This window comes from Dipteris shenzhenensis, chromosome 18 (assembly GCF_047967505.1).
Source record: "Dipteris shenzhenensis isolate YYH24624 ecotype China chromosome 18, Dip_SZ_1.0, whole genome shotgun sequence".
Taxonomy (NCBI): Eukaryota; Viridiplantae; Streptophyta; class Polypodiopsida; order Gleicheniales; family Dipteridaceae; genus Dipteris; species Dipteris shenzhenensis.
In genome coordinates this window covers 6149172-6161359 of record NC_141613.1, presented here as the reverse complement: position 1 = coordinate 6161359, position 12188 = coordinate 6149172, and the positions used below count along the sequence as shown (strand labels likewise).

At 44.7% G+C, this 12188-nt stretch overlaps 1 protein-coding gene across 1 annotated transcript; it reads left to right on the top strand.

Moving 5' to 3' along the window:
- The first annotated feature begins 6377 nt into the window (after positions 1–6377).
- On the top strand, positions 6378–10056 carry LOC147890735 (fasciclin-like arabinogalactan protein 17). The gene is made up of 3 exons (XM_087389676.1): positions 6378–7757; positions 7981–8049; positions 9473–10056. Exons 1-2 carry the CDS (start codon positions 6410–6412, stop codon positions 8040–8042), a joined length of 1410 nt encoding a protein of 469 aa, XP_087245802.1. The 5' UTR covers positions 6378–6409; the 3' UTR covers positions 8043–8049; positions 9473–10056.
- Positions 10057–12188: the final 2132 nt, after the last annotated feature.

The following is a 12188-nucleotide window of genomic DNA, read 5'->3' as shown; positions in this document are numbered from 1 at the left end:
GCTCAGCCTGAGATCTAAGGAAGATACTCATAGCTTCTGCCACAAAAAGAAAGAGGAAGGGGGCTAAAGGGCATCCCTGACGAACTGATCTGGAAATGTGAAACCTGTCACCCCTTACCCCTCTAATCAAAACCTGGCTGTGGGCTTATCTGTAAAGGGAGGCCACCCCTCTGATCCAAGCATCTAAAAATCCAAACCGTGGAAGAGTGCCCTCAAGAAAACCCCAATCTACTCTGTCATAGGCTTTCTCAAAGTCCAAGAGTAAAACTTCTAGCCTCTGCCCACTCTGCATAGCCCACTCTGTGGCTTCCCAAAAGGAAAAGATATTATCAGAAATGCTCCTGCCATGCACAAAGCCTGTTTGAGTATCATGGATGAGGTCTGGAAGAAGGGGCTGTAATCGGATGTTGATCGCCTTGGCAAGGATTTTGTAAAGAGTGCCCAAAAGAGTGATGGGTCTCCAATGGGATACAAAATTCCTGTTGCCACCTTTCGGGATAAGGTGAATGAGTCCCTCGGTCAGTGAGTTAGGCATCTCACCCGAGTCCCAAATGCCCTACAAGGCTGAAGTATTATGATCACCTATCATATCCCAAAAGGCTATAAAAAAAGGAGTAAGACCATTGGAACCAGAGCATTTGCCCCTATGAAGGGCAGAGAGAGCAGTCTTGAACTCTATGTTGGTAAAGCGTGCATCAAGTGGGCATAACATCTCTGGGGTGACCAACACAGGTAAACTCTGCCAAAGTTCATCTCTAGCCACCTCTCTAGCCTATGAGTTCGGATTTGCGGAAAGTAGGGAGGTATAGAAAGTTGTTGCTAAATGCATGACAGTTTCTGGATGGGACTGCAAAACGCCGTTAGAGTCAATAAGCTACCTGACAGTCACTCTACTATGTCTGAGACCAAGTGTAGAGAAAAAGTGTTTATTGATTCTCCCTCCCATCTATATCCAAAAGGACTCCCGTGCATGGAAGGCATACTCTGCCCTTTGATCAAGCAAGGTATGCAAGTGAGCCCTTGCTACAGCAAGGCGCTCCTATATCCAAGCATCTGATGGTCATTTCTGCTCCTCCCTCTATAGGGCTGCCAACTGCCGGTGGATACCGATCTCTCGCCTGAGTACCTCACCTCACCAAGGACTAGCAACAGACTGATAGAAGTCGCTGATACTGGCAAGTGTTGTGGCCACATGTGAAGGACTGGCCACCCCCTGCATATGAGAAACCCAGATCTCCAACACTGCCTCTGTAAGAGTCTCATTCATGTATAAGGCATCGGGGATCCTGATACTGTGAGATCGTCCTCTCAGATGAGGCACTGAGATGGAAAAAATTACCGAAAAATGGTCTGAAGTGGAAACACCGGGTGCAATGCAAACTGTCCCCCCTCTATCAAGAGCCCAGTCACCCACATAGAATCTGTCAATCTGAGCATGGATAGGCATTTGCACCCTATGGTTCGACCATGAAAACAAAAGTGATTGAGACTCAACAAGAAATGCATGATTTGACCAAACATCTCTGCCACTGAACCTGAACAAGAAGGCATCTCAGGCTGCTCTCTCAAGGGAGTGGATACCACCTCCTCTGCCCCCTTTCTTATCAGAAGGTCCCTCAACCATGTTGAAGTCACCTCCAATAATCCACGAATCCACAATGTCAGCCCACGGGAGCAACTCTTTCCAAAACAAAACACGGTCCCCTCTGTTGTTCGAGGAAACCAACCTTACGTCCGTCAATCAGAAGTGAAACCCACTGGGCCCTGGAGGGGGTTATGGTACCGTGTCCAATGATGAGAGGGAGAATAGAGTCTGAAACTAAAATGCATGTACCTCCTCTGGTTCCCAAGGCAGGAAGCCAAAAAGTCCAGCCTGATACCTGACTTGGAGCAATCTCTAATATCCAGTTTGTGTTCTTGAAGAAAAAGAATATTTAGGGAACCACATGAAACACCTGGATGGAGCTGATTCCTGATCAGTTGTCTGCGATGGCGTTGAGGGATGCCGCCCAATCCCTGTATATTCCAACTGGCTATCCTCATTGGTGGGAGGAATTGGGTTGGAATACCTTCCCCGACCTGGTGGTAGAAAAAGAAACCTCTACGGGAGCAGACCTCCTGCCATACACACGAGGTCCAAGGGGAGGAAAGTCCACAGGTGAGAGAGAGAAGGATCTCTCAAGAGGGATGCTGATAACTGGCTCTCCAAAAGTAGACGGTACAAAATCATCATCTGGGAGGCTAGAGAGGAACTCCAAAGCGGAAAATGAGTTCCGCTGAGCTAGTCCTGCGGAGGGGGTATGAAGGATTCCTACCGAAGCAGGAGATTTCTTTCAGAGTCAAAAAAGAGGGCACAAAATGCATTAGAGAGGTTCGGATACAACATGTCTACGTGCATCGAGAACTTGTATTGCGAGATTATCCTACTTATCTTCCACACCATAGCCCCAATCGTAAGTGTATTTGTATAATGAAATAGTTGAAACGAAAGAGCTTTTGCTTTCTATGATAGACAGTATCTTTGTTTTGGTTCAGATATATATCCCTCATCATACGAAGAGTGGCAACCAATGGAGAGTTGACATTTGATGTATTAATACAAAATGAGTACTAAGTATCATGCGTTTTTCTATTGTTGCTCAGAATCTTTCTCCTGACTTTTGTGCAGTGGAGACTCCTTCTGAGAAGAGTTGTCTTTAGCTTCTTCCACATGCTGGTCAAGTGGCTGCTGCTATACATCCTTCGTGGGCTTGAGATCGGCATGTTGCAATGGTACTGCCTCCTCGTGCATCAACTCCTTGTGCTACTTTGATGTCCTTGCCTCCTCATGCATGGGCTCGGGCTGGTGCTGCTTTGATGTCCTTGTCTCCGCGTGCATGGTCTCGGGCTTTTTTGGTAGCTCTGCTTGGAAAGGATCAACTGTGGCTTCTCTTCCACATTCTTTGAGAATTGTTCCAACAGCTCATCAAGACCAACACCCTCTAGAATATCTTCTAGATTGTTAGTGACAAGGATATTTTTGTTGGCCTCCTCAACCTCTTGTTCAACTCGAAGATCTTCAAGGCCTTTTAAGCCCTCTTCTGTATGGAATGTTCAGTTTGCTGCTGGAGAAGGGGAAGAGACTTCTAACAGTGTCAAAATTGTCTTTGCTCTGAAGCTATTTACATATTCAAAGCCGAAACTATCCTCTCCCATCTGCAATAAAAACAAAGAATTTTTTCAATCTTTTTTGTACCAATGCATTGAATTTAGAACTTCTTTAACAGTATGCAATAAAAGTGCTTACAAATTCAGGCTGTATCTCTGAAAAGTATGTGTCCATCATATATTTTGCACTTATTAGAGTCCTCCATCCACAAGAGAAAGGATCCTCCTGTTGTGGTGTCTGTTTTATCAAAATAGAATGCTAAGATGTATATTAGACTATGAAGAGTGGCAAAATAAGAGAAAGATAAGGATAAGTGACTATGATTACTGTACCTGCAATGGCATTGTATGAGTTGAATCTAACATCTTTAAATTTGGATTACAGAGGTCTAGTGTATCCATTAGTCTTTTGAGGTAGCTGCAATGGGAATGAAGGTTGAGGGAATGCATACTGTTAAATTAAATTGGGCAACAAAAGATAAAATTCATACTTCTTCATGTAAAAGCGATATGACTGACTTTTCAGGAGAAAGCATAGAAAATGTGTTTTGTAGCAAAAGTATGTGGAATACTGACTTACAATTCTAAATCTTGGTGGGGGTGCCTTGTAAGGAGCTGAAGGTATATCATAACTTCTATTGTATGTCTATATGCACCGAACTCTAGTGATTGCTGCAAGAAAAACAACAAACATGAGGGAATTAGACCAAGAGGGTGTAAATACAATTTGAACATATCAAGATTTTGTCAATAGAGAGTATTAGTGAAAAAGGTCAGGGAACATACTCTAAACAATATGGGAGGAGAAGCATATCAACCACATCAAAATTGCAAAAATGGAACCACTTGGAAATGTTTTTGGTTGATGTCTTGTTATCCTTCAACTTGAATCAAATAGCTAGATCAACTATATATACAATGTGCTCACGGCTCTGGTAACACACAGCAAAATAGTCAGACATTATACTTTATCACTCTGAAGTATTTTGCCCAAAGTAATCAACGTTTTTTAAAAAAACTAAACGAAACTAAGAACAAGCGAATGAAAGGTGAAAGGAGCTTATTGTCTTGAAAGTTTAAGAGCATCACAACAACAGTAATGCAACGAGGAATGCTTGTTGAAGAGAGAATGGAATGGCTCGTGGTGGCGAAAGTAGAGGAATGCTTGTTGAAGAGAGAATGGTGCCTGAGAACAAGAGAAAGTGGATGGTTGTTTTGGGTCACCACGCGGGAAGGTTTCAAAATGGATGTTTCGATTTTGTGTCCACATCTCTTGATAGGGATAGGCAAACCGTAAAAGAATTTTAAAAAATCTTCTCGTTGATGCCACACGCTTGTAGCAACATGAAGTACTTTTTTTTTCATATTTTGCCTTTTTTGTGGAATTTCTACGTTACGTTGGCCTTCTCCTCATTGGTTGAGATACATTTTTCCCAAACCAGTAATGGTATGGATGTAGGAGGTGGGAAGGGAGGGCTATGAGGTAGAAGAGTCGAGTATTGAGCAAAGATAGCATGATGGCAATAGTACTAATGGAGATGAGGGTGAGGATAGATAAAATCAGGGCTGGATTATGGAAGAGGTGGAGGGGGAGAGATATTATGAGGTGGAGGAGTTTGGTATTGCAAAAGATAGAAGGGTGACCAAGAGGACTCCGACATTAGTACTAATAGAGAAGGAGGTGAGGATGCATTGTCAAGGTTGGAGAATGGGAGAGAAGGGACTAGAGGCTGGACATAGCTAAATACATATTTTGTAGTCTTTCACTATATTACCACTTGGGCTTGCAATCTCCTACCAATGGAGGGTAAAAATGACCTTATGATTTATGTCTTCCCATTTGTTTCGCTATTACCTCTTGTTTTTGTATATTCTTTTTATATGTTCAAATTTGAGCTATTATATGAACAACAATAATATCATACTTTTGAACTCTCAAGTAGCCAGAACAAATACAATGCAAGAACAAGTGAAGTATCTTAAACAAAATTTTGGATGTGAAATCACTCCAGGGATGATAAATTGTGGTGTGTCTTCAATAGAGCGAGTAGCCTGCACATGCATTTTAGGTCTGCTTCTCTTTTGATAGAAACAAGTGGGGTTTAGTATGTTTTAAACGCAAAAATCTATCATGGCACAATGCTCTTACTTATCCCTTCTCAGTTAAGGGTAGCTATTGCATTTATAAGAAAGGAATGCAATCTTCTAGACAATAAATGGAAATCTTTTTTTAGTATGAGTTGGTCCTTCCATTCTCTCCTAGAGTATATGATGACAATAGGAATTAACGTGCCTCATGTATCAAAAGATTGATCGAGTGGCCTATATTGTAACTTTTGCCATCTTATTCCCTAAATGTATATTTTATGCATGAAAACACACACACACACACACACACGAATACACACATTGACATTGATCTTCATCTTTGTATTACTTTATAGACTTCCTTACTAGAAGAATGAAACTCTTTTGTTTGGGTTCAAATTTTAATGTGATGATTGTGCATTGATGGACAAGAAACGAGGCGAATTGATTAGGATGCTCAAGCTTTAAAGCATGAATAATTAATTGCCCCAAAGGTCCCAATGTGGTTGAAAGGACCTTCCTTTAAGGGAGTGGAATGGCATCCAAGGAAAGGAAAGGTCTTGTAGAAGTGATGGTGGTGATGTTCATATATGAAGGGCAAAGGTGGAAAGTCATATTCAAGGGAAAGACAAGTGGATTGAAATGCAATAGAAGTTGATTTGAAATTCAAGAGAGAAAGGAGAAACTATGACATGAGACGGGGTTGCGTGAAAAGGAAGAGGCAAAATAAACTAGCTTTGATCTTTGGCGCTTCCTAGGCACGGAAGGCGCCTACCTATGGGCGAGTGCGAACAACGTGCAATAGCGAGGGCATTTGTTGCGACAAAAAGGCCAGGGGTCGGTGTGCCAGCCTGGTGGGGTGGGTAGTAGTGGAAGGCCTTTCCCGCGGTGACGTGGCGTAGAGAGGAGTTACTGTGAGAGATGACGCACCAGCGAATAAGAGGACACAGTCAGCTGCCAGCTCAATCTACTCCCCTTTCCCAATTCCCAATCCATACTGACGTGGCGCAAGCGACCAAGCGAGCGAGTGAGCGAACAGGGGCGTTGGCCCGTTGTCTTACCCCATCAACTGCCAACTCATTCGTCTCCTTTCCCAAATTTCCAATAGCTCTGCTTCCCCCCCACTTCATCTTCCTCTTCACTCTCTACGCAGCAGCAGCGAGCTCTCACAGCTATGGCTTCCCTGCCTCTGCTCCTCCTCTTCCTCCTCCTCCTTCCCCCCCACATTGCCCTCTCCGCCAAACCCAATGCCACCTCCCACAAGCCTCCCTCCTCCAGCTCCTCCTCCCCTTCTGTCAGCTCTGACTCCATCCTCGTTGCCCTCCTCGACTCCCCTTACACCGAGCTCGCCGAAATGGCAGACGAGGCCTCCCTTCTCCAGACCCTCGAAGAAATTGTGAACTCCCGTAGTATCACCATCCTCGCCCCCCGTAACTCCTTCCTCGACCGTAACCTCGACCCCGACTTCCGCAAGTTCCTGCTCCAACCCGGCAACGTCGACTCCCTCCAGTCCCTCCTGCGCTTTCATGTTGTTCCCGAGAGGATCATGGCGGCTAGCTGGGCCAATCGTTCCTGTGAGACACTCGCTTCGGAGTCCCTGCAGTTCTCTTCCTCTGCCGGGGCATTGAAAGTAGATCTGAGCAACGTTATTGCTCCTGAAGCTATCGTGCGTAGGGACGGCGTCTTGCACGGCATCGACCGTCTTCTCATCCCAAGATCAGTGCAGAATGCATACACCCTCTGGAAGGAGAGCCGCGCGAATGCCAGAATCCTTGCGGTGATGCCTGAGGGTGCTCCCACTCCTGAGACATATCTCGCTCGAAAGGCAGCTAAGCTCTCCTCTAAAGCGCCCGCCGCGCCCTCCCCACCTACAGAGTCCATCTTCTTTGCTCTTGCTCCGGGACCTTCTCTCGCGCCAGCTCCGGCACCAGGTCCTTCCACAAGGCACAGATACTTCGACGGAGAATCGGCGGTGGCAGATTTCATCTCGACTTTGGTCCGTTACGGTGGGTACAACGAAATGGCAGATTTGCTGGTGAACCTCACGTCACTGGCTCCGGAGCTGGCCAAGCTGGTGAGCGAGGGATACAAGGTGACAATTCTAGCTCCGAACGACGAAGCGATGAGCAAACTGACGGCAGAGGATCTGGCGGCACCGGGAGCGCCGGAGCAGATTATCTTCTACCACATAGTCCCGGAGTACCAGACAGAGGAGAGCTTCTACAACGCAGTGAGGAGGTTTGGGAAGGTAATGTACCAGACGCTAAGGGAGCCATACAAGCTAGCAGCACAGGAAGAGGATGGAACGGTGGTGTTCGGGGAAGGGAAAGGGAAGGCACATCTGGTGGACATAGATATTTTCAAGGATGGGCGAATTTCGGTGCAAGGTATAGACAAGGTGCTATTGCCTGTGGAGGAGACGAACGCGAGAAAGGGCAGGAAGCTTGGGGAGGAGGAGGAGGAGGAGGAGGAGGAGAGTGGCGATGGTGATGAAGAAGAAGATTTGACAGAGAAGAGGACAGGTATAGCTACCTAATTTGAAGCGCTCTGCTAAATTGTCCGATTGCTAAATCGTAGTTTTACCGCTACTTTGTTGATAACTACGTCCGTCCTTCCGTCCGAATGTCCGTCAATCTAATTTCTTCGAATCCGTCGTTTTCCGCTGTCGGTCAATCTAGAAATCCGTTCGTGCGCCAAATGATGGGCTGTTTTGCTAAAACTGCTTCCTTGGTTGGCGGTTTTCAGGGTGGTTTTGGGCAGCTGTTTGCTCCATGCTCGGAACGTTCGCGCCATCTTGCCAGCGATGATTTGTCGGTAAGTCCACGCACCCTGAGTTTAGTAGTTTCTACTTTCAGTCAATCATCTAGTGGTGCGCTAAGTAAATTTGTAGTGGATGTCTTTTGCCCATGAGGTAACCGTTCCCGGGAGACCACTCTAGAATGGATCACCTCTGAAGTTTGCGTCAATTTCAAGATTGATGATGGTTTGAAATGCGTAGGATGTTTTTTGTCTAAGGGCCTGTTCCCATGGTCAGCCAGCCGGTGCGGTGGAGGCTCTTGCGAGGTGTGGCACCGGTGCGGTGGAGGCTCTTGCGAGGGGTGGTAAATCTGCTACTGCACAGGGTAGAGGAGAGCAAAGCCCATGAGCAGATGTATGGGATGCATCCGAGCATAGAACAAACCATGCCATTGGCTACCCCATGAGCATGGAAGCCTTCCAATGCTTGAAGCACCCGGTGTCGAAACAAATCGCCCAATGGCCTCAAGGATCCTTATGGCCATTGGTGTGTGCATTCCCCCAATCGCCGATGTGGCATGCATGGACCCTTGTGAGGTGGCGTGACAGCTGCCTAGTTGTGTGCAGTAGGGATTCATGGGAACAAGCCCTAAGAGATAGTGGAGGGTTTTGTCCAAGAGATCTCACTTTGTAAATGAAAAGAAACCAAGAACCTCATTAGTGATAACCACAATCTTGAGAGCATAGGATCTCAATACTCAGGTCAGGTGTTCGGCACACAATGTTCAAAACAAGAGCCCTCGAGATTGGGGAAGGAGGAGTAAACCTATATTAACATCATGATGTTGTGAGTTAAAAAAGATGCACTTTTCTAGGCCTTGGATCTCGCAAAGTGTAGGGGTGATTATATGATACACAGTTAGGGCAGATTCAATGTATATGTACAGCTAGTTGTCTTGGAACCTTCACTTTCGGTACATTTACGAGCACGGTGAGGGCTAATTGTTTGCCAGCTCGAAAGCAGTTTTTTGCAAGCCAAGATGTGCATACCGTACTTGTCCACATTCTTGTACGCTAGCATAGCACAGAATAGCACGGCGACGAACGTCAGCTTTTGATGGAGGCGTGACTACCCAGCGATGTTTTGCTTGGCCTATCTCGCAAGTGCTTGGGAGTCAGCCGCCTACGTACTCCGAGGTTGTAAAGAAGCATTTGCTTACGCATTGGTTTATGAGAATTTAACTTCGCGTTGAAGAGTTCGAAGGGTAAGTAATGAAGATACGCTTAAAGCAAAACGACAAGTGAAAGCCTTAAATCTTATAAATGGATTAGCTGCTATGACGATTGTAGTCTAAGAAAATGAGCTGAGGAGGCGAATTTCAGATTTGAGTCGCGATCTCTGCCGTCAACTCGTCTGAACTCGTGCATGAGCAAAATAAGGACAGCTCAACCTCTGATAATTTCTTCTGTATTGTGTGCTAACAACGGTTTTCAATGGCAGGTGGTGGACGCTGAAATTTTTCTTGGAATCAGTCAAACCTTGGGCATGCTAGCCTTCGCCGGGGGCCAATCTTGGAAGAGCACCAGTTTCTGGTTTTGAAGAGCCTATTGATTGTGTGAGTGTCAAAATGCATGCCCGCTGTGCCATCGGCCGCCCTGCCTAGTGAAGCCCAATCATTTTGTGTACGATCTCTGGATAGTGATCCATGTTATTAAATACGTTGTAACTCCTGTAAAGAAATGCGCCGACCCGGCAATAGGTTTTACTTAACTGAACGAAGAGCTCCTGCTACGGAGGAACTCCCATTCCTTTGGTGCTGCGTAGTAGCAAACACCATCAAAATAAGAGGTGGATCTGCTCACTTTTGTTAAGTGGTCGCTGAAATAAGTAATTGAGCTTATGATCATCCCATTAACGCTCTATGTCACCTATCGAGAAGAATCAGGACGGCAAGGATCTGAGCTTGTTTTACTGAGGTTTATGTTGTGAGCTATCAATATGTAATGGCACTGTTTGTACTGGCATTTATATAACTGCATCTCTCTTCCCTTTCGCAGGGCTTGAAATAAATTTGATGTTTGCTCTGATCACTTGAGTGCCTTCTAATTCTATTGGAAAGACCCTATTAGAGAAGTGCAATCTTTTGGATCTCGAGTTTTCCTTAACAATTTCGTTTAAAATTTTGTCGAGTAACTCTCAAAAGTCTATGTGCAAATATACAACTAGGCAGTTTGTTAGCACTGCCCTGCTAGGGGCAGACTTTCTATATTTGAATTCGTGCTTCTCACATCATCCCCTTTTGGATTTTCTGCACTCAAGCGCATCCAATCAGCTCTACTCGAGGATTGTTCTATTTGCATGAGCAATGTGACCCCAAGATCGTACTCAGGTGACTGCAATGTCAAAGCCACCAATGCCTTGTTGAACAGATCGAACAAGGTAGTGGTGTGCAATTTTGAGTTGGCAAAGATGGGGTCTGCACATTGCTCTGCAGCATCTATACTAGACTGTGCTACTTTTGTTGACATCTCGTGTTTAAGGACAATGCGCTTGGCACGTTGTGCCTCTTGTTTCCTTCCTGAAGCACGGCAAGTTTGAGGTTCTCGAGTAAGTTCATTCTATCATAGTTATGTTGTCATTTCACCTTGAGTAATTAATGAGCTGAGTGTTTCAAGGGTCTCCTAAACTTCTCTAAGTGCAAATGTAAGACTACCATCAAGAAAGACTTGTACTTATTTTGCAAATGGTTTGGCAGTAACTTTCTTACCATTAACAATTGTGCTACTTTTGTATTTGCCCATGTCCTCTCTCTCTCTCTCTCTCTCACATACACACACACACTTTCTGTGTAAGTGGTATGTGTAGAGAGAGGTTTAAACTTTTAAGTTCTTGAAGTCTCTTAATCCATAGGCGGCTTCAATTTTAAAGTGCCAACCTCCCTAGGATGTGACTTATGAGACACTAATGTCATGAGTGGAAGCTCTCACACCGGCTTAAATTTAAAGTCCTATTGCTAAGATGAATCCAAACATAACAAGAAATACTCCATGCAAACATTTGCTGGAAAACGCGATTTGGAGCAAAGATATGAAGAAAGTGCTAAAATCACATTTTAGAGCAAATTTCTTTGCAGCATACTCTAATCAATCAGTTTGATGCAGCATCCTCCTAAATTTAATGTAGCATACCATAGAATGCAGATGAGATGGATAGTGTCTTTGAGAGAAAGCTAGAGAATGGCCATTTCACCTTAACAACAGGCAAAAAACAACAATGGGTGATAGATTGCTTACCTTGGCTTGTGTCTCCTGATGACAGATAGGTCTAGGTGATGGTTCAGGATGGAGCTGGAGCTGCAATGGGTCTATGTGATGGAGCTGGTGAGGTTGGAGCTGGAGCTGTAGTAGATCTCTGTGACGGAGTTGGTGAGCTGGTGAGGTTGGAGGCAACTGAAATTAGAGATAGAGATGAAAAGAGAAGGGTAACTCTACTTAGTGGCGGTTTGGTCTCGAAATATGTGCAAGTAATGATTAGCACTTAAATGCACGTGTACCTAGAAGATCATTTTTCACACGTGTGGCTGACAAAACTAATATGACTTGCATTAATAAATGCACACGTACCTAGAAGACCGTTTTTCGCACATGTGGTTGACAGGACTCATGTGACTTGCATTGATAACTGTGCCATCTCCTCTTATCTTCACTTTTATCCATCCCTCCAACAGTTTTGATATTCTTTTCTTTTCTCCAACATCACATCCTTATCTACATCTGGACAACATCATCACTGCCATCATGCCCCCCCTTCTTGCACCTATGCAAGAGCCATAGACAAGTCACAAGGGCTAGCCATGGAGAGAAAAAAATCAAAGTATTTATATATCCCACTTTGGAATCTGCTATATTTGTGGGCAGTAGTGTTTTCTTGATTTGTGTTTGTCTAGACCTCACTTTTCGTTAGATCCCAGTCCTTGTTCCATAGAGGACATGAGTGTTTCCCAAAAAACACGACTTAGCAAAAAACACCCCGTAATGCGTTTATGGTCAAAACATGCTATGTGTGCCATGATTTGCTGAAAAATGCGATTTGGAGCAATACTCTTGAAAACACTAGAAAATCACGTTTTTGAGCAAATTGATGTGCAACAGTGTGTAGAATGCATAGAGAAAGACCAGTTTACCAAAAATACTAACCTTATTAGTATGTAGACAAT

Excerpts from the sequence above, each read along its gene's own strand:
- LOC147890735 (XM_087389676.1), top strand. The coding sequence starts at position 6,410 with ATGGCTTCCCTGCCTCTGCTCCTCCTCTTCCTCCTCCTCCTTCCCCCC. Across the intron at positions 7,758-7,980 it reads TTTGACAGAGAAGAGGACAG|GGTGGTTTTGGGCAGCTGTT; the intron begins GTATAGCTACCT and ends GGCGGTTTTCAG.